This window comes from Hemibagrus wyckioides, linkage group LG20 (assembly GCF_019097595.1).
Source record: "Hemibagrus wyckioides isolate EC202008001 linkage group LG20, SWU_Hwy_1.0, whole genome shotgun sequence".
Taxonomy (NCBI): Eukaryota; Metazoa; Chordata; class Actinopteri; order Siluriformes; family Bagridae; genus Hemibagrus; species Hemibagrus wyckioides.
In genome coordinates, this window is record NC_080729.1 from 13,954,525 (window position 1) to 13,980,303 (window position 25,779).

At 38.2% G+C, this 25,779-nt stretch overlaps 2 protein-coding genes across 3 annotated transcripts; both read right to left on the reverse strand.

Annotated features, from left to right (window-relative positions):
* Nucleotides 1-169: 169 nt before the first annotated feature.
* On the reverse strand, nucleotides 170-2,907 carry capsla (calcyphosine-like a). The gene is made up of 4 exons (XM_058418448.1): nucleotides 2,660-2,907; nucleotides 2,307-2,484; nucleotides 1,949-2,158; nucleotides 170-1,212 (listed from the first exon to the last, which is right to left on the reverse strand). Exons 1-4 carry the CDS (start codon nucleotides 2,731-2,733, stop codon nucleotides 1,111-1,113), a joined length of 564 nt encoding a protein of 187 aa, XP_058274431.1. The 5' UTR covers nucleotides 2,734-2,907; the 3' UTR covers nucleotides 170-1,110.
* On the reverse strand, nucleotides 2,771-22,245 carry LOC131370889 (neurturin). 2 transcript variants are annotated; one of them, XM_058418447.1, is made up of 6 exons: nucleotides 19,908-22,245; nucleotides 19,397-19,642; nucleotides 19,078-19,311; nucleotides 9,132-9,387; nucleotides 3,474-8,478; nucleotides 2,771-2,910 (listed from the first exon to the last, which is right to left on the reverse strand). In XM_058418447.1, the coding sequence occupies exons 4-5, from the start codon at nucleotides 9,358-9,360 to the stop codon at nucleotides 8,051-8,053; spliced, it is 657 nt and encodes a 218-aa protein (XP_058274430.1). In that variant the 5' UTR covers nucleotides 9,361-9,387; nucleotides 19,078-19,311; nucleotides 19,397-19,642; nucleotides 19,908-22,245; the 3' UTR covers nucleotides 2,771-2,910; nucleotides 3,474-8,050. The 2 variants fall into 2 exon arrangements, with proteins under 2 accessions (XP_058274430.1, XP_058274429.1); XM_058418446.1 differs by having other exon boundaries at nucleotides 19,078-19,642.
* Between the last annotated feature and the right edge of the window lie 3,534 nt (nucleotides 22,246-25,779).

The window sequence follows — 25,779 nt, forward strand, 5'->3', positions numbered from 1 at the left end:
CCCCTTCCCCCCTCACCATAATGGAATCAACCACAATCTGCCCTTTTAGCTTTGCTTATGGTCAGATACGGTCAGTTCTGTTTTTGATTTGAACAAAAATACTGAAAATTTTTAAATAAAACACCTCTGCAGATATCCATGTTTATTTTCCATATTCTGAATGTTTGTAATGTTTTTTTTTTTTTTTTTTAATTGTTTTATTAACACTTTTTTTTTTTAAATCCATTTCCATGCCATTGGAGACAGTACAGTGGAGATGCTTTTTTTTTGTTTGTTTGTTTGTTTTTTTTTTGTGTGTGTGTGAAATACTGAGTGCATTTAGAAACGTGAATACAGAACTTCTCATGTAAATTTCTATGAATATATTATCATTTACTAGAACATGTCTCCAATCTCCTTTACAAAACAAAATAGAAAAAAAAAATCAAAGTTTAAAAAAAAAAAAAAAAAAAAAAAGGAAAAAAGCTTTGAAATAATAAATTTTTTGTGTAATGTCAAATGTGGTCTATCATTTAACTTTTTATCAGTCCTGATTTGTCAATGAAAATCAAAGTGCTTTGTATTATTAAAGCGGCAGACTGTGAATTAAAGCCTGGCAGTTAACTTTGGTTTATATATTTGTATTAACCCTGTTTTTGTTTTAATGTTGCCTATTTTTGTTGAATTTGTTGAACGCGGCTTATTTGATTTAATGGGCAAAGAAATTGGGCACGTTATCGGGTAAAATTGACCTGGTTAGTAGTGGTCTGATTACACCTCAAATTCTAAATGGGTCATAGATGACTCAAGATCAGTTGAATGGTAGTACACTTGTATGTCCACCAGGGGGTGACAGATGTCATTTATTCTTTAACACTGGTACAATGTGATCTAGTTTATGTGCTATCCAGGGACGATTTCTACTACTCATGGAGATGTCTTTTTGTGGGTTATTAGGATCTAAGTTCATAAAAAAGCATAGAAAAGTTAAGTTTGTAAGGAACTCGAAATTCCAGGAACTGAAACGTTTTGGCCAAAAAACATCATTTACTTCTTCTAATACTATTTCAAGCGAGTTGAACCGTTTACAGATTTTGTAGACCCCCGCTGAAGAGGTGAGCGCCGTGGTGATTACAGCTTCCATGCGTTCTGCATCATGGTAACAAAGTAATCGTCGCTGTCGATGGAGGCGCTGACGCCACTGTAGTAGTCCATAAACTCGTCCGAAGTGACCTGCCATGGAGAGGAGCATGTGTGAAGTTACTACTCCTGCTGCATAAAGTGCAACGTAAAAGGCACAATGGGGTTTTATATAGCGTATATACGTGCATGCGGTTGTCAATTTAATTGCATATGCATATTTGGTCCATTGTCAACTGGGGGTGATGAAATCCCTTGTGTGTGTTTGAGCATGATCTCGACATGGTACGGTGGTATGATAGTGGTGTCGACATGCAGCTGATGTGTGTGTATCAGGCCCACCGTCGCTGCAAGTTATGCAATTACAGTATGATAAACTGCATAGGAAAAGATGAGCTACAGTCTCTATCTCAAAACCCACAAGGTGTGACTATCAAAGTGATCAGTATACTGTATATGTGCCGGTGTGCATTTGGATCTTATAAGGACCAGTGCTAGTCAAAACAGTGTTGTGATAAGATATGAAGCACAAAAAAAGGTTATTCCCTGACATAGGAGCTCACTAGATATGTGAGATATCAGAGTGATCCTGACCAGTTTAAAGCAGTATACATGAACATGGTGAATGCGCTGCACAAGCATCAAATACACTCCCATGTGAATGTAATGCAAAATTTCTTTGTCCCATGAGCTTCATTCATATCCGTCCCAGGGGGTCCCATGCACACTTTGTGTAGTAGAATTTTCATTAAAAATGCCACAGAAATAACACTTGTGCAGCGTATGTGACTGCCCTGTGCTTGATACAGAGAAATCACTATAGTCATACCTTTCCGTCTTTATCATACGGTGAGTCGAAGCTGTCGAGAAAAGAGCGGAAGACTTGTTCCTCTGTCCACTCGCCACTCTTGTACTTGGGGTGATGTTTGCTGTTGTAGACTCCCTGTAAGTCTTGCACAGTTATCACTCCATCACCGGTACGGTCCAGCTTCTGGAAGGCCTGTTTGATGACCTGCTTTCTGACACTGGACATAGGGGGCTGGGGACACATGATCTGATATGAGCTTACACAATAACTTTTCTGTGGCTCATTACGCCTGGTTTCTAATCATTTTTACTCGGATAAGACTAGATTTTATGGGCTTTCATGGTGAAGATATGATATTTCATGGCATCTGATCTCTTACTCTTAGTTTCTCAAGAAATTCATTGAAGTCGATGGTGCCGCTTTTATCTTTGTCCACAAAAGTGAAGATCTCCTTGGCCTTTTCCTTTTCAACACACAAACCATAGGTCTCCAGACCTTTCTGAAACTCCTCCAGGTTTAAAGACTTGCTGCCATCGTCATCCATGATGCGGAAGGTTCTGCATGCACAGTGGTATCATTAATAATGCATTTTACTGACAATCTATTGTATGATTCAACCACAGAGTATTATATTAAACAATACAGCCGGTATGTATACAACTCTAATGTACCATTAAGTGGTCATGTTATGTATGTAATCATGTACATGAAACGAAATGTGCGTTTTCTTGCCTTGCCAAGCCTTTAATCCCGGCTGCTCCTCTACTCAGACACTGCTGCCTCAACTCCTCCAGTGTATCAGCCATCCTCTCTTTTCCACGCTTATTTGTTTGGACCCCTGTTCCAAATGATCCAACCGAGCCAGACACTTGCCAGAGTGGGTGTCACTCAGTAGACTAAAGTAGCTACACTTTTTTTCTTGTGGTTTAGTTATTCGCAGCAAGCTCACTTGTCTGATCTTACTGTAACCTGAGTGAGAAGCTCTACAAATGCATGAAAGGGTACAGGTTGGCATGGGAATGAAACAGTCACGTGGGCAAACAATAAAGTAGATGGCCCGAGGGTATAGTTGGCTTGGAAACGAAATTGCAAATAATGTTACTGGGTAACTGTAACTCAGAGAAACCGCAATAACTTTATCGGGGGAAAAAAAAAAAAGCCCAGTGACCTTGTTCAAAGTCTATTCATAGTGTTTCCCAGAACATACATGTACTGCAAGATAAAATAAAATTTGAAACACCTTACCTATGTGAAGTATACTGTTAACAAAACCAGCTGCTCTACTTAAATATCAGGCTAAATAAATAAAATAAAATAAATATGATATAATGCAATGGGACTTTTATATTATTAAATGTAGTGCATGGATAGTCATGTTATAAGTGGGTACAACTCAAGTGAGCTGCTATTCACAACACATTTAGATAAATCGATAATGGCTGAATCCCTGTAAACTTGGCCTCTAAAGTGGTTTTAAAATACAATATGTACCACAAATATGAACTAAACAAATAATTAACAATAATAAACATAACCTCAGCTTTACCTCTGCGGCTCCCTATCACGCGCTGCCTTCCCAGGTGATTATGTTAGGCTTTAATCCCGCCTCTCGATTCTTTTCTCGGAACTCTATTGGCTGCGTTGTACGTCAATCACGAGTGAAACGCTCGAGACCTTGCCGTTGAGAAATTTCTGGGTTTTGTTTGTTTGTGTGTTTGTTTGTTTGTTTGAGAAAACGCACTTTATGTGTATGACTACGTTTCAAATACACATATTAACATTTATTACTACAACTTAGACACATACTTACGCACAAAATCTGTATTTTTTGTACATTGGTAAGGTGAGTGTCTTGACCTGTTTGTATTATTAGCCACCTTGCTAGCTTAGTCATGGAGGATAAACCACACTGAAGATATATTATTAAGTCAAGTCAAGCTTTAAAACGGTATTTCTCCTATTACTGGCATCCAAAAAGAATTAAAGTATGGTTGTTTGACCAGTAATTTGACCCCTGTAGGTATGTATGCACCTGCACAGCTTTATAACCAGATACCTGAATAAGTTTTTGAAGCCAGTGCCTGCCATCATCCCCCCACCCTATCTTTAGTGTTTTTCTTTATCCCTATTAGTAATATTGTAAAATGAAAAAAAAAGAAATCCTGAGAACACTGGGCACACCTGTATACACCAAACGGGCAAAACATTATGACCACCTGCCTAATATTGCTGCCAAAACAGCCCTGACCCGTCATGCACTGTGTATTCTGACACCTTTCTATCAGAACCAGCATTAACTTCTTCAGCAGTTTGAGCAACAGTAGCTCGTCTGTTGGATCGGATCACACGGGCCAGCCTTCGCTCGACATTGAGGCTTGGCCGCCCATAACCGTGTCGCCGGTTCATCACTGTTCCTTCCTTGGACCACTTTTGATAGATACTGACCACTGCAGACCGGGAACACCCCACAAGAGCTGCAGTTTTGGAGATGCTCTGATCCAGTCGTCTAGCCATCACAATTTGGCCCTTGTCAAACTCGCTCAAATCCTTACGCTTGTCCATTTTTCCTGCTTCTAATACATCAATGTTGAGGGCAAAATGTTCACTTGCCCCCTAATATATCCCACCCACTAACAGGTGAGGAGATAATCAGTGTTATTCCCTTCACCTGTCACTGCTCGTAATGTTATACCTGATCGGTCTATGTTCATGCTCAGGAAATATGTAATGACCATCCATCTTCCAACAGGAACAAAATGATGTGGCTGAACTAGACTTTTCATTACAGGCTTTCACTCTGTAAGCTTTGCTAACTGCAGCCGTGTACGAAGACGCTAAAAATGAAGATTCAGTGACATGAATAAACTTCAGGTGTGGTGGGAAAATGGTCAGTGTAATGGGTTTATATTACTTCTATGCAGTAAACCTGATGTGTTAAACATACAGCCGAGCTAAATAGTTTGAGTATGTGGTTAATCACTCTATTAAACCAGCTCGTGAATCTGCTCGTCATCACCAGCCACTATATCTTTACAGTCTTTCTGCACCCAGTGCAGTAAAGAGTCTCTAACATGGTGAAAGACATTCTCAGTAGTTAACTCATTAAACAAGATTAAATGGTGGGCGACTGAGCCTTGTGGAATTTAAGGCGGTTCAGTTGTTGTAATGGTTTCATGAGTGTGTGTATGGCATGACCCCAGGGGACCTGTTTGAGGTGTTAATAATTGGTTTCATGTGTGGAGCGGGAATGAACACAGAAGATAAATTCGTCTAAACTTTTAACAGTTGGGGCCATTTTCGGGCAAATTCCACCCTGCAATTTGTTATACAAAATTGTTTATAGTTAGTTTTGTCTTGATGTTATTCACTCACATTTTCCATGGATTTCAAATGCATGTTTTGTCATTTGCTAGCCGGAGCTCCTACATGTAGTTACTGGTGATAAGTAAATGTGTTAGCTTGCATAGTGCAAGCACACAACAGAGCAGACATAGTTTTCTCACTATGGTAATTGTTTATTGCAGAAAGCCTTGCTTGGATTTACAGGCATGTTTCAACAACGAGTATGTTGTAATACTTTTTTTTGTTTTGTTTTACTTTTCTATGAACTCACGGCTGATGGATGAACTACTTGTAGTTGTACAAACATTTTCCCAATTGCTTTTGTTCAAGTTAGGATCTAGGGGAAAAAAAGACATATTGTCTAAGTGGAATTTTATGAGCTGATGTAATGTCCATACTAATGAAGGTGTTCACTAATCTGGTTTCACTCAGACACTAAAGACCACCTCAGAAGAGCTACTTTATAAAATCTCACTCGAGCTACATGGAAACTGTTCTCTTCCTTTTAACCAGTTTCTTTGGGCTTGGCACATTATTTAAGCCATGTTTATTATTTTATCATTAGGGATGACGCAGTCGGCCATCATTTTGCGATCCTCGGGAACAGAGAAGGAAAACCTTGGGTGGAGATGCAATGAAAAGAAAAATAAGCATTGTTTTTTTGTTTTTTTTCTGTAAAGCTGATTATGTTTATTCAGCAGTTACTTAGGAATAGTGGATTTGTTAGAAAATACATTTGGCACAAGCTGGGTTTTTTTTTTTTTCTTTCTTAAAATAAATAAGTCAATATCTCCTTTTCGAGTAAAGTATCTAAATAAATATGCACACCACTGTCCAATAAATATCGAGTATTCACATCAGAGATGCACTGCATCAACATTTCTGCTGTTGGTATGAATAAGGTCCAGCGCTGCCAATCTGTACATTGGCAACATGGAGAGAAGCTGTCTGTACACACATAGTACTGCCTCTTTCAGCTCATCTTTACACAGAGGTACACGGATTGATAGGAAACAAAATACAGTCCTACATTTTATATACTAAGAAACAATCCATTCTAACAGTAATGGGCAGAATTTACACAAAAAGTATCACCCTCCAAAAATGCACTTAAAACCATTGTTTTTAGAGACATACAGTATTTGAAAGAAATACAAAATATGAATATATTAACGTATTATTTATGAGTTGCAAGATGAAAAATTGTGTATTGAAATCGTATTGCATCACATTTCCCATGAAGTGGAGTTTTCATCGTAAGAACGTTCATCTTATGCCTCTGAATTATAGTTAAGTTTAACGAGGGAGAATTCATAATACTCGCAATTTGCAAATTTATAAAGCTGGTTAATAAAAGCCTCTATTGAAGATCTGACTTTTGGAAGGTACAATGCAATTCTTTTCGTTTAATTGAAGCCTCCAGACATTTTTCAGTTTGGCCTTTTTTTGCTGTGTTGTAGGTAAATCCCCTCGTCTGTGGTGCGACTACGAGGCTGCATGTTCCTTCAGCTGCTATTGCCTCGTGTTTACAGTAAGTCCATTAGATTTTTATGGCAGGCTGTGTTTAGAGCTCTGTATATAATTCAGGCACAATCTGTCTGTGGTTGTGTGCTTAATTACCCACTGTATATAATTTAACCAACCTTCCAACAACCTGTAGGAGAAAAAAAATCACTTTGAAAGTAGATGTGGAGGTTACCTAACTGTTCCGTTTGGTTATTTACGGCCGCACTGACTTAAAGGGAATTAGATGTTAATGCTGCGGTCTAAAAATGTGGGACAATCCAACAGGCACAAGTCTCACTTAAACCCCTTGAATGTAATAGGGTATAGTCTTTAAGAATCATGAGCAGAATTAATCTTTTAAGGTATAAGTGAACTACACACTTTCAGGTAACAACAGTCTATAAAAAGCAGCACATTCGATTGATAGTTGGATATTTCAGAATCAATATGACAGATAATATAGACAAGTAAATTTTATAACATTAATAGAGGTGTCTAAGACATCACAGTGTTCATGACCTACTACACGGAAATCGGACGTGTCTGAGAAGAAAAGACATCCAATTCTGTATTTGGATTGGGGATTATGTGAATCTCAGGGAAGTTTAAATGAAATGAGGGCGTCGGTTGATGGGTTTTCACTTCAAGTAACAATGCATGCTGATATTTACAGTATATGACCTGAGAAGACTGTATTTGTGTCAATGAATAGTTGACCACAAGGGAACTGGTGTGATGCATATTTCTGTAACCAAATACAAATGAGGTAGCTGAGGATAACTTCATACTTGAATATACATATAGTATTTGTTACAAAAAAACACACTTTTTTTTTTATCCTGCTGTCCGTATGGAAAAAAAGAAGTATTCTGGATTTTTCACTATTGCAGTTTTTCATGTCTTCAGTAAAAGGCCAGTGTTGTGTAGCACTGAAAGTTGCCATCAAATGATGCCACCGAAAATGCTTTTCTCTTAAGGTCAAAAGCTTTGACTCCGAGTCAAAGTTTAGACTCTGCAGAATCCCTTAAAAGCATACTCGACAAAACTTCCTACCTTCTGCACTGCCAGAGGCCTGTGGCTTGGATTATGAAATGCATAGATCCAGCATGGACACTCCAAGTGAGATTTGGTTCACCTTCCACTTCCACTTCATTGATTCCAGCCTCTTTCTGAAGCCCCGCCATACATACATATACATATATTAATTGCTTAAATAATCCCATCACTGTGGTGTACTCATTTGCTACAATCATCTCAGCAAACCGTGCAGTGTCATCACACACAGCCGCACTTTCTGGCTGACACGTCCTGAATTGTGAAGAATTTTGCCTTATTGTCAAAGAACGACATGTTCTCGTATTTGGTGGGCCGGCAGCAGCGGCTGTAGGGTGGCCTCTCTTTCTTAGCAGTGTTCCCCTTAGTGGTTACGTCTTTCTCAGGTGCTTTGCTCAGGATGACGTTTTTCAGCACCATGTCATAGTTGCCGAGGCGCCTGGTGCACTTCCCTCTGCAGTAACGGAAGCGCACTGTCTCGTCACTTTCATAGCCCAGGCCCAGCTCGCTCACTGTTAGCACCACCTGGTGCAATGAGCATGTCTCTATGCTTTTCGCACGCTTGGTCCTTCTCCCAACTTTCCTGTCCACCAGTGACCTGATCACCCTCTGCAGCTCACCCTCAGTGAAGCTCTGAAGCAGATATGAAACTGAAAAAGAGCAAAAACAATATCGTTTGAGTAGAAAAAACATCTGCAGATTGGCACTAAAATGAAACAATGAGATGGAAAGGAACACACATGTCTGTACTCTAGATAGCAGAGCACTGCTGACATAATGTTGGCCTAAATTCAGCACCTTGGAAAACATGTAAAGAGGGATTATGTCTGCCGTTAAAATACTTTTTCACAGTGGCCTGTTGAGTGATATCTTTTGATTGTTATTTTTACATGCCTTTTTACATGGATCAGGTAAGTGTATATGTTTTGGTTCACTGACAAGTAATACCAAAGGAAAGCAAAATAATACACCAAGGGAGATTTAGTGAACTTTTTAAGAACGGATTTTTCTCTCACTATCTAAATGTGTGGATTTTGAGTCGATGACTTTTTGGAAATAAAACCATAATCTCTCAATGATGTTAAAACCTCACCATCAGTTTACGACTGGCCTGATACTGAAAGACTGGGCTCTTTTATCTCTTTACAATCTGGCTCAGGCCCCTGGGACCTGACACATGAGGTGTGATGTGAGTGAGATGTGTAAATGAAACCGCATGAACCGCTGAGCTTTACTCAAATCCCACCATCAGTTTATTTTTAGACCAAGTAATCCATGGGAGAATAGTGTGTGTTTATCTTACACTCAGATAGGAGAGAACCCATGTCCTCAGATGCTCTGGCCACCCTCTGATGACTGGTCGACTTGGGCGAAGATGAAGATAATAATGTTGGTGATGGTGTTATTGTTGAAGGATGTACAGACATGGCTGAGGCCCAGGACCCAGCAGGTATCATTGTTATGATGAGCAGAAGTGAGAGAGCAACACTAAGGAGTATAAAGGCAAAAATGGCCTTTTTCCATAACTTCATCTTAGAACAGCGTGGAGCATTGAAACTCTAAAAGACAAAGAACAGAAAAGCAGACATTAGGGATTGTTATATAAAGCCAAGGCCAACATAATACTAAACTGTTTCCCTTCAGGGGATATAAGGTACTGCCATTCAGATGCTAGCAATTAACGTTTGGACCTATAGGTGAACTGGTGTCATATACTTAAGAGCATTCTTCTTCTTCTCAAGATTTCACAAGTGCCACTTTCGACGGAAAAAAATGTCAGTAGGCCATGAAAAAAACCTCAGAGGAACAGATTAGCACTAATAGGTTTAGTGCCCATAATAATTTTTGGGAAATGAGTCACTCTTTTTTTCCCATTAGGAATTTTTTCCCTTATGTCCCATTTGTGTCTCGCTTTTCATCACTACTGTACCCTTCTGTGTTTGCTCAAGATGAATGCAAAGAGATTTGTCTTTTTTTCTTTTGATGCCATAGGTCATACTATACTCTTTATGTGATCCTTTTCTCAGTTTTGAGAGGGCGTAGAACATCCGCCAGGGTGGGGACCCCACATCAGTATTTACAAGCATGTCCAAACATTCAGCCTGAGTATTTGGGAAAGTGAGAAACCAATGCAGTCCCGCTCGGTGTGATGAAACTGTTGATGCAGTGAATGGGAGCAGATTTGACCTGACAAACATAGTTATTCCTGTTGACATGACTGTGCCTGTGTGTATATATATATATATATATATATATATATATATATATATATATATATATATATATATATATATATATATACATGTATGTATGTATGTATATGTGTGTGGGAGCTAAAGAGAGAGAGAAAGAGAGAAAGAGAATTATAAGTGCACTATGAAACACGATAGCCCCACTATGTTATGTGAACTTATTTCTTCTCTTTAACTCCATTTGCCATGACAAATTTTGCAGATTGAACTCTAGATTTTATGTTTTCAAAAGTAATCTATTGTCATGAGTTGAAACAAATAATTTTCAAATAATAAAGGCAGTAGGTGAGCTTTTGTTTCTACGTTTAACCATCTTGAAATGTTTTACATTGCAGCATAACAAAAGCTATGTATCATATACATTCGTCAGTTCAAACGATCATATAAATCATCACCACCAATCCCTTTTAATCCTGTGTAATATTGTTGCGGTGTTACCCACTACAAATAGTGGTCTTTCATCCAGTGTATGCCATCTACTGCTTTCCATGATCGGCAAGGGGAAAACATTTCCCCCAGATCAGGAAGTGGGAAATGTGTAGAGGTTAAGAACAAATCCAGACAGGCAGCAGAGTAAAGTGTTTTGGCACACTTGCTATATGGTGGTCTCTGTGGGCTGTGAAGTATGAGCTGTTTAGCCTTGGCTGATACAGATCTTGAAATGTGTGTGCCTTATAGAGATGGTAGCAAATACTCTAACAGCAGAAGGTTTTGAGGTAAGAATCACAAGACCACCGTTACTGTACATGCATGTCTCTTTAAAAGTAAACCCAGTATTAGTTCTGTGATAGACGTGCCATGGTGTATGTAACAACAAAACCAATTCGTACTTTAGTGGCAAGAAACAAGGAAGGACAACACTCTTCCCTGTAGTGGCACTGAGGTGATGTATTGTGTGAGTAGCAGGATCTTGTGCTGCCTTCAAATATTGTCTGAAAACTCTTCAGTGTGTACATGGATTAACACTAAGCATGCACAATGACAATAAATATGAGAAAAATGTAATCGCAGTGACTTTGAACATAGCATTGACGCTGCTGACAGATGGGCTGAAGATGGGTATGAAGGCTAGATTACTCTTTACAACCATGGTGAACAGAAACGCATCTCAGAGCTCACGATATATCAAACCTTGAGGCTGATGTACTACAATATTCAAAGACCAGATTCCACTTCTTCTACTCTAGCCAAGAACAGCAATCTGAGCAAGGCTCTGTATTTATTTATAGCCAATTTTACTTTGTCATAACTTCAGCTTCTAGACTATATGTCATACTCTTACTGCTATCCTCAGAGTTTGTGTACAGACCGGTTAATTACAACACCAATAGTGAGTACCTAAACACCTATTAACCCCAGGTGCCCATAATGTATTTATTGCAAAAAAAAAAAGGTGGTGGAGATGATAGTGGTGGTAGCAATGCAGCTCAATATACGAGCAATCAAGCTTAGTGTTTGATTATTGGTCCTGTGACTAAATAATAGAGTAGAAAATGATTACTGGATTTCCATGTTAAAGATAGTTCATTGGCTTGTTTTGGAGAGGTTTATTGACATGCCATCATTTTTAAGTTATCAAGACATTACACGATCTGGCTATTTTATGCACAGGCTCACCAAAACTGGACTGCATAATGTGAACATTAACTGTGTGCATGACCTAAATACCTAATGCACTGATGCCACATGATTGTCAGATTAAATCACTGGATGCTTATGCAGTGGTACAGGTGTTCCTATTAAAGTGGCAGATGAATGTATGAACCCTGGTTTGCTGTTAGACTGCAGAAAGCCAGGTCGCACTGGATAAAAACAGCGTTAAATTTAGATATCTCACTCTCTAAAATATCACCTGAATCCTGAAAAATAATATCTGGGATTACTTTACCACACAAAATAAATCACATTGTTTATTCTGCTTAATCTTCGTCAGTGCAACATTCGATGGAAGACTTCACAAAAAGGTTGCCCTGATGGTTCCTGAGACACTTATCTCCATTTATGAGAAACATGCTCCAATTTTGGATTCATTTTTATCTCCTGTTCTGTGTGTTTTGGATTTGGTACCACCTCAATAAGCTACACCACTGAATCTTATCCATTCCGAGGATGAAAAATGCAATACTATTTTGGCAGGCTTTTAATCTCTGTTTCTCACAAATGAAGATATTTTTTTTTTAAATAATTATTTATTCGTACAGCCAAGCACTTAAGTATTTCTTTACACAAATCCCCATTAAGCCAGATTGTGTAATGATGGTATGTCAATAAACCTCTCCAAAAATGGAGCACATAAGCCAGTCTTTAACGTGGAAATCCAATAATCATTTTCTACTCTATTATTTTGTCACTTGATTGCGGGACGAATAATCAAACACTAAGCTTGATTGCTCGCATGTTGAGCTGCATTGCTACCACCACCTTTTTTTTTTTTTTTTTGCAATAAATGCATTAGGCTTGGAACATTATGGGCACCTGGGGTTAATAGGTGTTTATGTACTCACTATTGGTGTTGTAATTAACCGGTCTATGTACACAAACTGTGAGGACAGCGGTAAGAGAATGACGTATAGTCTAGAAGCTGAAGTTATGACAAAGTAAAATTGGCGATAAATGAATACAGAGACTTGCTTCGTCACTTTAGTCATCTGTTTGCATTTTGGCTGCCTAGAAATAGAAGCTATGGATCTGTCTTATACAGGCTTCCCTACCTGATGTATTACTGAGTACCAGAACGTCATCATGTATATATGCTTCGCGACAACAACATAATACACGCACTAAACCTTTGTGTTTAGCTTGTATTATCGTTGGTACAAGGCAAATGATTTGTTTTATTTCTTCACTACTATGTAGGAAATTGTGCAGTCATCTTCAGTAACCACTTTGTCCTAGATGGTGGTCAGTGCTGCACTGAATTCTGAGCCTCTCCTGAAATATATAGTGCCACCAGTCCACCTACTGTACTAGAATGATTTTGGAACCCAGAGGCAACTCCCAGTAGGATAACATGCACTGGTACGGTAGCCATAAAAATGAACAACCAACATCATTAAAAGATGTTTTGTAGTCTTAACAGAATCATTTCTGACTAAAGTATCTGACAGCAGCTCATTTCCCCCTTTGCATTAACATAGTGTTGGAAAAACTCAATTCTGAGCAAAATGACTGCGTTATCATATGTGGCAGGTGTATTTCTGTTGCGCAAAATCCTTCAGCATTTACATATACACAATACATACACTCACTGGACAATTTAATAGAACTCTGATCTGTACACCTTGCGTTATCCAACTGATCAATCGATCAAGACTAGGAAGATCAAGGATCTTTCCTGCAGCGGGATCAAGGTGTTGCAATGAACTTTCCGTTTTTGTCCGAACAGCCGAGTATTTTTATGCATGTTTTCCTCAAACACAGACTGGATTTTGATCTATAATTGCGTGTTGTAAGTAAATAAGTGATGTGTATGGTTTGTGGGTACAATTCAGGAAGGATAAATCACACAAACATATTCATCAGCCAGATTAAAAATCGAAAAACAGCATTTTCCTTCAGAAATGTGTTCCAGTGTCAAATTCTCCATGTCCACCCAAATCAGTTTGATGGCTAATTATTTGCCTCTTTGGATTTGAATACGTGCTCATGGCGATCAGAATGTGAAACAAAATCAGCATAATGTCCGTCATTAAGTATCCTTCGTGTTAGTATTGTGTTAGAATGCGGTGCAGGCTGTCAATTTCATCACTGCAGCTGGTTGTAATTGGTGTTACAGCTGATCTCATGAGGATACAAATTCACACCGCGGGGTTGAAGATATTTGTTTTACACGGTTTTGCTCCAACCATCACAAGAAACTATTATCTACAGATCTAAATCGAAATAAGAGGAGTTGGTTTGTGGTGGTCAGACAGTATTTAGCTGTTTGTTATTTTGACGATAAAATGCTGCAAATAAGATGGTACAGACACTGGCTCTGGTTTATGCATTTTCACAAAAGCATTTTCTTCTATGGTGGACTTTCCATTGTGCTTACTTGACTTCTTACTATTTATATAAAAGAAAAAAGCTGTATTAATCACATCACTCAATAAATTAAAGCCGAATTTAACTCAGCTTATAACGTAAACACGTGCCTGTGTAAATTAAATGAATTGCTGTTAGGCTATTATTATAACAGTGATATTAGTGCAGTAAATTATGACTAGCTGTTCAGCGTCTCATGTTGATTTGACCTTCACGGTGCATATATAAAAACACGTTCTGTATGGACTACATAGTGATTATTCAGCAGCCAGTGCAATCTTTCACTCAGCAGAATTATCATTCACTGTCAACAATGTTAACAATTTTTGGGTGAATTACTCCTGGATCTTTTTTTTTGTTAAGAAAAGACAATCCACACAAAACACATGGATGGCATATTTTACTCAGTTGGTGGCTGTGTGGAATATTCCAGGTTTTGATTCATGGCCTTATGAAAGGAACCCTGCAGGTTCAAACAGAGTTAACACAGGCCACAGGACTTCAACTGGCCAGGTGCAGAGCTCCAATTCATAGTGGAGTTCTATTCAAAGATCTTTGTGTGTGTGAGAGAGTGTGTGGGTGCACGTGTGTACGTTCTGTAAAAATCTTGCACTAGATAAAAGGTTTGAGAACAAAACTCAAACCTCTGCTTTACCTATAACCTATCTCCAAGAAGCCAGCACCCCTCTTTTCAAACATCTTCTCATGCAGTGTCACATGCAGTATAACCCACTTAGAGGGAAGCACTGTTTACCCTCTTCCACATCCATGAGCTCAGAGACACCCATGATTATCTAGTGTTTCTGTGATTGACAGGACAGAGAGTGTAATCCATGCCTCCTACCTAGAGAGCGGGGCCAATATTACTCCCTTGGCTTCTGGCCATACATGGCTGTGGCATTATTTGGATTCAAACTCACAATCCCCTGATGATAGGACACTTTTCATCTCAACTGCTTAAATATTTGTCTTATGCCAAACTTTGCACAATCAATCTGTGGTTAAGAAAAACCTGAGTTAAATATTTAGTTACACATTTCAACTACCATCGTACCGCCTGAAGAGCTCAGGAATGTATCTAAAAAAGAGTAGATTCCAAACCTAAATCAATAATTAACAGATATCTAACAAGCAATAGATGCGCTGAGCATGGTTTTTCTTCACTTTAAAGAAGAACTTTAAAGAAAAAAGTGGGTCATGGGTCGCTGTTGGCTTTCTCCTGTCCTTTCACAGAGTGTGGAGAAGCAAACGGGGAATGGAAGAGGAGTTTTCTGCAGAGATCAGGACAGGATTAGCACTAATGCTGCCTGCTTTATCTATAGTCACATGGGCAAACACCTGGGATCAGCTCTCTCTCTCTCTCTGGGAAGCAGCCAGTGACGCTAATCTGGCAGCTTCCTCATTTGACACCACACACAGCGCAGCCACATATGCTAACCATTTCAGTGCACCTTCCCCTTAGAAAAAAGAAAGTGTACTAATATACTCCAATTTGAACCCTCACACCACATTGATTATCTTAACATGTGACTCATTTCCCAGAAGCTTTGAATTATGTCTTGCTTATGTTACGAACTCATTGCGATTCCTATGTGCTTTGAGTAAAAGCTTTTTAAAAAGTTATTTCCCCTTAGTAATATTCTTCACTTGCTCCCTGAGGCAATGTTGAGACAGATGGCTGCACCACTCAAATCAGATTTGTTTTTTCCTGTCTGTTTTAACATAATCACATTTGTGTATTTTTTCAGGTTAGCAGTCTGTGAAGTTTTCGGCTGAAAAGAACTGGAACAGATATCACAGAGCTGGCGTGTACAAGCTACGTTTGATTTCCGAATTAATCCGTTTTCCTATGGTGACGTGTGATTGTTTTAGAGTTTTGATGCTAAAGAAATGGGTCCATTATGTGCTGGATTTGCGAAAACCTATTACATTTCACAGCACAGATGTTACAAAGGTCGAAACGGAAACGAACAGATTTACATACAGACTATACATATAGTGACAGTCCGATTCCTCTTTACAGGTCCTGGGTTCTATGAGTGTGACACATATGGTCCTTCTGCATAATTTCTTGTCAGTTTGCTGGCTATGATAGGAAGAATGAATACACTGTATTGTCAAAGCCAGTGTTGCCGAATTCATGTATGCCACAGAGTGAATCTTGTTTTTCAGCGCTCTGAGGTCATGACAGGATAATCAGAGCTCACTTGAACCCTGCTGCTGCAGCCCAAATCTCACAAAGCCAAGCCTTGTTGCTTTTCACAGGGCGAAATCGTGGCATAAATTAAATACTGTAATACTTACTAGCTGTGGAAGATCATGCCAAATAATGCATCATCCCATTAAGTCCCCTAGATATTGCAGATTGAGTTTGGCCAGCCACCAGCTGGGTTACTGCACTATTAATCTCTGTCCACAAGGTGGCAAAATGAAACATTGCAGCAAACTGATGCAAAATGAAAATAAATACGTAAATTAATGAACGAATTAATAAAATTCAGAAGCCCTGTCAGTGGGCTCAAGACTAATCCCTATGTTTACCTGTTGTTAGATTGATTATGCCATTCAGCGATCAGGATATCTGATGATCTGGCTGATCATGTGTTAGATTCGTTAATAAAGCAACGTATACTTACTTGACATTAATGACTAAATCTATCGTTATGTGATATTTACTCTGATATTTTTTGCAGGTTGCTATAAATTAAGCACAACCTTATATCTTTAAAATAGGTCACCTAATTTCCATTGTAACTTGATGCCGTTATTTACATATCCATTTCTGTAGAAAAACAAGCGCTACACTACGTATGTTTGAATGACTTGAAGACAGAAAGCTATGTCTCCATATATCTCCATATATGCAAAAATCTTTTCTATCTATATCAACAAAAAAAAGCCTAACTTCTCTATACTACAGTTCCACTTTGTACCACAATGTTGTTCATGGGAATATGTTCACGAAGGTCTATTTTAGCCATAAAATGTCACATAACTTTGTCATCTAACAGCCATAAAATTAAAACCAGGCTTTATATTTTAGAGATGGGGGAATTGGCACTAGTAGAAGGCAGAAACAGTGATGCTGGAAGGTTTTAATTTCCGAATAACAGGAATTTTAATCAAGATATCATCTCATAAATACTCGTCCGACCAGCACTTTTACATTTGAAAAATAGATACAGATGTTCTATGTAGTCATTCAGCAAGAATATTTGCACTGCTGCATTTTATATTTTCACCGTGTGCAATGCATACTGTATATACTTTCAGAGTCATAAGGTTAGGTATCTTTGCACAGTCAGTATGATTTGTGTATCCATGGAGGTTACTGGAGGAGGAATTTAATATTTTTATATGGCAGCCATCTCAAGATCTTTCTGCATGCAGGACCTTTGAAGACCCAAGCAAGTTCTTGACCCCTTTCTTTCACTTCCATTTATGTCTGTTCGCTTGTTAAAATGTGCCCTGTGTAAGAAACCAAGAAAGATCTAACACATAAAAGCTTGGGTGCACAAATTTGTAAATCTATAGCACAGATGACGGGGACTTGGAGAAAATGTAATGAAAAGTAAATCTAATGAAATGGATATAAACTTAAACTTCTATATTATTTAATATTGGCTTCTTTTAAATGTTATATACAAATGACTACATAAACAATATCTCTACATATACACTTTATCTCGGTAAGCAGAGCTTATCCCAGGAACACCAGGCACAAGGAAGGAGAATTCACCCCAGATGCACCTACATGCATGTTCTTGTTCGGTTTATTTTTATATAGGTATTATATTTACTTCTGCACCAGTAGTTTTAAGGGAGTATTTTAGCAATAGCATTTTGTAAATCTAAGCTGAATTCTGAAGACTGTTTCATATCTTCACAATGTGTGTCTCAAGGCATTAATAGCATTTGTAGGATTTTTTTTTTGGGGGGGGGGATCTTGAATGAATGTGTACACAGTGAAGAGTTCACATTCTTACAAAACACCCAAACTTTAGGTTTTGTTTTGTGTTGTATTTGATGGCAGCTTAAAAGCCTAGTTGATGAAGGCTTGGCTAGAGCTAAATGCAGTTCCCCTGAGCATGTCAGAGCAAGGAAGACAGAGCAAACAAAACGCAAACGCATCAATCTAAACCATGTAGGCATCAAAACAAAATGCCATAGGACAAGGTACAGTCATGCCCCACATGGACTGGAATGGTTTAGAGGGTTTGCCACCTACTTAAGTTGAAGGATAAAGCGAAAGCATTTCATACTACATCAAACTGAATCCCAGGTTACAGGAGGATAAATATTACCCTCTTGTTCTGCTACCTCTCTTTCACTTTACCACATCTCACCAATAAAAATTATGACTGTAGCACAGTATAGTTTGACTGCACAATAGCAGATGAACCAGTCCGAGTCAGAACATGAGTAACTGATTTCTATTGGCTCAAAGCTGAGACTTAACAAATAATTTCTCCCTTCTGATCTTTACAAGTACAATCCATTAAACACACAGGTAGACAAATGTAATTACTTCATGATCCCAACTTGCATTGAAATACACCCTACCTTTTTAAGTGGCATACCATGAATTGCATGCCATATAGTGCAAAGTTCAAAGTGGATGACTCACAGGAAGTTAACAATAACTGTGGATCCTCTATAGGGATTTAAGTCTGGGAGTATTTTGTAGAAACCAGCAAACATACATTTCCTGTCTAAGGTAATCTAACACTCTCAGACCCTTCTGTTAGCCTACGGTTAACTCAATAAAATTTTATAAACAATAAAATCTTCCCAGAGCATCCCATAGCAACAACTGGCAGAAAAATCCTAATGTATACACAAACACAGCAATCTTTGGCTAGAAATGTGCATGCTCTGGCACATTGGATCCTCCTGGAGCTTGAGTTGTCTGTGTTTATCGCCCAGACTATAAGGAGCAGCTTATGTTAACAGAAGAAGATGTGTCCTTACCGAGTGCCCCGCTAAGTCGGACTTATCAGGGTGGCGTTGTGTTGTGTTGACCTCAGGAGAGAGGTTGGGAGGGGAAATCCCTCATTTTGTGCTTTAAGCCAGGATTGGGGACCATAGATCATGCTCCCCCGGCGCCTTTTACCTCCATGTATTGTGGAAGGAAGGAACCCCCTGGCTAAGCTGGGCTCGTCTGGGCTGGTTTGGGTTGGGTTGGGTTGGGAAGGGTTGGGTTGTCTGGAAGTATAAATGTAGACACAGTTTACTACTGAAGCTTCCTTGTCATGGTAACGCCGTTTCCAGACTTTTCTTGAGTGCTTACATCATTCATATGAGTCAGGATACCCTGGAGGAAATTTAGGATCTTCCACATCCTTCAGCATAGGCATGTCCAGGGCTAGCAGAGTGCAGTTTTCTAATCTTATTCAGCATGTGTTTGTTTTAAAGCACTAGAGTGTGTATAAATCCTGGTGTCCTGGGCACTTCTTAGGTAGGTAAATGATGAGTCCTCACTTATACAGGTTGGGACTTAAAAAGGAATATCAATCAAAAAAGGCAGATCGGTCATCTGAAACAGCAGATCATGAACAGAGTGAACAGTCAGGAAATAATTCCCAAAAATCGCATTATATTTTAAAAACACTTTATCTGATTTGTTGTAGTTTCGACTGAGTAAGGTCTATGTAAAAACACATTAACTACCCAGAGTAAACATTTACGGTTACAATATATATATATTCGTCGAGACATATAACAATCTTCACATTCAACATTAGCCATGTGACCAGAAGCCCCAGAAGAACAAACTGCATTTCTCTCATAGCTTCACTTACCTCAGTGAGTAAGAAGAGCTTTGCACACCCTCACTGCATCTCCTTTGGTGTGTTGGATACATTCACAGAATAGGCTGTAAGCCTCTGTAAATATCTGAGTGTATTGGAGTGTAAGGATTAGACTGTGTGAATATGTGTGCTCCTCCTGGTAGCACTCCTTCTCTCCTCCCTGTGTCCAAGGCTCCACCTCAGACAGACCAGCGATCACACACTAGCTCAGATTACTGTTGTCTTACTAATCGCTTGCGGCATTGCCCTGGCGTTCCCCCCTCAGGTCAAGCAGAGCATGCTGTCCAGAGGCTTCTTAGACCTTATTACTACTGTATGTTTCCGTCTCACAAATACAATAGTAGGCCAGGTGTTGGTGTTTAGTTGCCAACTTTCAACCTGTCATAATGGCAGTGATGGAAGTTGCATTGTGACCTGCCAGCACGTATAAGCCGAGGGCATTGTGCTTTAATCTGGATGCATCTCATAGATTTCTCCTGTATTGCGCAAGGCACGAGCACCACAGCACGCATGGCCTTCAGCTGTGTTGACTAATAAGGAAAGTCTTCAATCACATTGGAGAATGATTCCCTCTGGAAGCCATTCCAAAGTAAAACATCTCACAAGCTGAGGACATAAACCAGAGGAGATGTTTGCCAGAAAGAGAGAGAGAGAGAGAGAGAGAGAGAGGGACAGAAAAGAATTGATAGAGAGACATAGACCCAAGTCTTTTGAAAGGGGCCAGCTCTTTCTTCTGTGTGAATATTGGGTGTGTAAAAAGCAGCAAATGGCGAACAGATGGAGAGCTTATGGGCAGCCCTCCAGCACTCTAATCTTCAAAATAAATAAATACCTGAGTGTCGCGTGAAACATCCGAGCATACTTTGGGCACATCACTCAATGCTCTTACAATGCACATGGTATGACAAGGGTCAGTGCAAGAAATTAATAACATGTCTTCCGTTCCTGTCAGTTTCACTAAGCACCCTTTTCATGTGTGACAGATCATTTGCTACTACTTTACATTCTCATGTCAGTTCCCAATAGCAGCAAAAGTACTTGAGATTGGTTAATGGAATATTTCATGTTTTCATAAATATTTCATCTTAAACTACTAGAAACCACTAAAGGAAATAAAAACGATTAGGTCAGATTAAAGTAATCGAATTTGCATTTATCATTGACTTGTATTATGAGCTGAAATGTATAAAACTGAAAGTAGGAAACCTGTTTGCCAACCTGATCTGACTCTTAAAATATTCACCAAGATTTAAGGTTTTTTGTGATTTTGATCATTTAACATTTAGTAAGAAATAAACTCAAGCTCAGGTTGACATAAAGTGTATACAGACCATTGAGCTATATACATAAAGAAAGTATGATGAGAAGACAGACATGATTATAATTCATTAAGATTAAGATTTCCTAAACCTAACAGCAGAGGACTCACTAAGAGAGCTAAAAACTGACAGTTTTTACAAAAGATTTTAAATGTTCCTGTGTCCCTCCTCTGGGTCTCATTCCCTCCCACTGTCAGTACATGGACTGGTGTAATTGTGTGTGGGCATTGTGTTCAATGGACTGGTGTCTTATCCTGACTGTATTTGTGTCCCATGCCTAGCATTTTGGGATTGGCTCTGGATCCACTTCAACCTTTAACAAAATACATTTGTAACTAAAATGCTGAAAATTCCTTAGAATAGAGTTCATGTAAATGCAATCAAACAGAAACACAATACAAATACGAGCAAAGAAGTTGTCTTAAAACTTGGTTTAATTCTATTTATTTAGCAAATATCTCAACTTTTATCACGTCATATTTCTCTAAAGGATCAAACACATAGCTGCTTAAAATCCTTTCGTTATCCAGCAACATGACTCAGCAATAATTAAACCAATAACTCAACTTGAGAATGAATAGAAAGTTAAACAAACCTTTTATGCATCTTGAAGGATATTAGTTTTTGTTTTCTGTCTGATTTTGTTCCCTGGATAACTAAATCTGTCATGTCACTGCCAGCCTCACTTAATAAACACAAACTTCATTTCCCAGGACTGTAAATCACGTCACAACCTGCATCAAATAACAATACTCCGTTTCCTAAGATCCTCAGCCAGCCAACAATATGCAGATCTGATTCGTCACATGACCTCTGATTCATTTCCCACTGGGTGTTTCCCCGCTTCTGATTATCTCATTTAATAACGCATCTCACTCCAGCTTTCTGTCAGTGAAAAATTACGGTTCGATATTTTGGTTTTGAACATATAGTGTAAACGCACGTCCAAGCCATACTCAATTCAGTTCAATTTTATTTACACAGAAAATTACACACACAAAATGTGTGCCATAATATTAAAACCACTTGTCTAATATTGTGTAGGACCCCCCTGTGGAGCAAGGACAGGAATCAGAAGAAATCTTCAGAGGAACCTTACTCTAAAGGAAACCAATCTTTTTCTGGGTGACAAAGGATAGTGTGATTATAAATATTTTCTCTACTCTGTCTTTCTGCTTTTCACACTGAGTTTGCTTTACTCTCTGTCTATTTTTTTATCTCTGTAGATTGTCTATTTGATCTTTTTCTGAATTCACCCCCAAATTCTGTGCACCCTCCTGACAACAATCCACAAGACACGAATGACTTTAATTGAAATAATATTGAAATGTTTTCATCACTTTTAAAATAAAATAAAATAAAATAAAGAGGCCACAGATAGGAAACGCATTTAAAATTGTAAATCCCTGATAATGACCTGAACTGATCCCACACTAAAGTACATTCAAGAATGAATTTTCTTTGTTGCCTGGGTCACTATATTTACAACACGATCTGTTCCTAAACTTCTGTTGTCACGAGTGTTTACCATAATGTTTATCTTTCCTCACGAATGCCTTGTCAACTAAAGAATTACGTGGAATTCAGAGCGTATAGTTGATCATAGGCTTGCCGGGGTGTTCTCTGGAAAGCAGTTCAAGAGTTCCAGTTAAGTCACAGGACAAGACAATATCATTTGTAACACAACCAACAGGAATTTTAGGTGTAGTTTTGATATGAGGAAGACGTGCAACTGACAAGGATGGGGGCTGGGTAAAAATATTTTTATAAATATAAAAAAAAAATATATGATTTTAATTGTTTTTTAGGTTTTAAATTGACTTGCATATGCAACAGACTGCAAACTAACAATGTATATTGACTCTGTCAAATACAGAATGAATGTTTGTAGGTTTTGTTTTTTTACTTGCTGTGGAGCTAATAGTCAAACTTAGGTACTTTATAAGAATTTTGCTATTACTGTAAAACAGAAACTTTAGATGTACTTGTCTTGTTATAGTCCATATTGTCCCCTTCGGCCTCGTTTACATAGAATTTGTACTTTTTTATTTTACAAGTTTGATACTTGTTTGATCTCAGGCTAACAACCAGTAATATTGAATTGTATGATTTTAAAGGTGTTTTAAACATATACATTTATTAATTACAGATAAGGGAGAAATGGGATTTTATTTAATGTGGCATGGATGTCATTGGAATATAAAAAAATGTAATATTTTGGTGATTCTTTTTTTTGTGTGTGTGTGTGTGCCAGAAGACACATATTTTATGTACCATGAATTGTTTCGGATTTTTGTTGGAAAATCCATGCAGGGGAAACAAAAGACAAAATAGGTATTCACTGTCAGAAATAACAGATTCAGAATTTAAAACTAAAGTTTTTAGTTTTACTTTGTTTCATTGTAAATCAATGAAGGAAATCATTAATAAATAAACTAAAACAAACGTTTTTTTAAATCATGCCAGCTAGTATGCCTTTGACGGTTTGATAGCTTGAGGTTTGACTTTGGAACCATATTCCAAAATGATTACAGACATGGCAAGAACAGGATTCACTAAATATCAGAGATTTTGCATGATTGTTGTGAAGCATAAAGACTTTCTCCTGCCTAGACTATGAAATTGTAATTCATTTTTTGGTCATTTCTGGTATTGGCACAAAAATAGAATGACCAAGAAGTACACAGGCCGAAGAGGAACTCTGCACAGTCTAGCTACGCTGAAAAGGAAATCGTTACTGATTGCTAATGCAGATGTCTAATTACTATAGTGAAATGTAACCAGCTACAATTAGTTACATTCTCATGCCACATTTACACCCGTTTGGCACTGGCCATCTTTAACAAAACCATAGAAAACCACTGTTAATGCACTGCTAATGTAACAACAGCTACAATATCACAACATGAAATACAGAATTCATATATCCTATGGAAATTAGTGAAGAGGAAATTTCACTAGGGAACCTGGAGCTGAGACACGACAACGCTACCCACTTTTTGGAATGTGGTATTCACACAAATTTTTGGTCGGCAGAAGTCTGTGTATTTTCATTGTGGTTACAGTACATGCAAGATATAATTGTGTTCATGGGTTTGCTGTTGCTTCATATTTCTGTTGTCTAGATAATATGAGAACCATGAGATAACCATGAGCTAACGTATCCATGTAACTATCCATGTAAATGTTTGTCACATCATTAAGGAGAACAAAACCATTGTTAGCATCTGTGGAGAGAAAATGTCTCAGTTAACCAGAGAAGCATACCATGCTGGCTGGCTGACAATTCCCCAGACGAAACCGCAAATCCTCAAATATTGACTGAACAGATCCCGAAAAATTCTCAGGGTGTGAACAAAAGCGCGACGAAGGCTTCTAGAGTAGGCATTAATGAAAACGGTCATTGAATTCGAGATTCAGGTCACACAAAGTATGTTTTTTCATTATGTTACAGATGCAGGAGTGGAAAATATACAGAGAAATGGTACTTGAGTAAAAGTATGGGTAGTTTGTCAAAATCTTCATCAGAAGAATGGAGCTTGAAATCGGAAGTATTCATTAAATTAAATTAAATATTTATACTTTGCTTGGTGTTTAGCGAATATTTAATAAATGCTTACTAATGCATTTCTAAAAATTAATACTGATTGGCATAGCAGCTGAACTAGAGAGATTTTTGTCAGACAAAATAAAAATGCGTACTAAAATATAGCGTACTAAGTATGTATTTGTGTTGTAAATTCCCCTGAGCGGGAGTATAATTCTATATCAATAATTCTGTAATGTACAAATCTTCAAAAATAAATCTTTAGAATTTGTTTGCAGTAAAGTTTTTACATGGAAAAATCTTTCCACAAGATAAAAAAAAACCTATAGTATGTGAATGCAGGATGAATTCTATAGAAATATCAAAAGTCTGCATTTCTTAAATCTTGATGGTAAAGCCGCTTGAATTCAATCAGATAGTGACTACAGTAAACGTTAGGCATGTTTGCACAAGATGCCCGTATTGCATACGTAAAGCAATCCATCTAAGTTATAAACATGGCTATACTGATCATAACAGTTGGCTTTCCAGAAAAATTTAGTGCCCTAACTTGATCTTTATGTATATAAAAATGCTGCGATTTTGAAACCTCTGTATCTCTGATATGGCTAGCCCACCTCATTACCAGTACGCTGGATCCAGTGCGCTGGAGTACCGAGCCAAAACAACAAACATACAGCAGTCACAATCATTTGAGTCAATGCTACAATTCCTCCTGCAAACACACATTCATTACAAATCCAGCGGAGGATTGTGATTTGTTGACATTCCAAAAACTTAACCGCAATGGTTTCCGCAGTTTTTTGAGCCACGAGATTTCATTCTCATTTAATACTAGTAAATTGACAGTACAATGGCCCTTTGTTGCGCAGTTGAGGTGGTAACATGAACTGATGAAAAGGATTTGTTCACAAATTACACTTGAAGGAGCATTGAGCCAGATAAAGCTCAGACAAGGAACAGACCTTTGGCTCATCATATATACATCTAGGAATGG

Excerpts from the sequence above, each read along its gene's own strand:
- capsla (XM_058418448.1), bottom strand. The coding sequence starts at position 2,733 with ATGGCTGATACACTGGAGGAGTTGAGGCAGCAGTGTCTGAGTAGAGGA. Across the intron at positions 2,485-2,659 it reads GGGATTAAAGGCTTGGCAAG|AACCTTCCGCATCATGGATG; the intron begins GCAAGAAAACGC and ends CTGTGCATGCAG. Across the intron at positions 1,213-1,948 it reads CGTATGATAAAGACGGAAAG|GTCACTTCGGACGAGTTTAT; the intron begins GTATGACTATAG and ends TCTCCATGGCAG.
- LOC131370889 (XM_058418447.1), bottom strand. The coding sequence starts at position 9,360 with ATGAAGTTATGGAAAAAGGCCATTTTTGCCTTTATACTCCTTAGTGTT. Across the intron at positions 8,479-9,131 it reads GGGTTCTCTCCTATCTGAGT|TTTCATATCTGCTTCAGAGC; the intron begins GTAAGATAAACA and ends GCTCTTTTTCAG.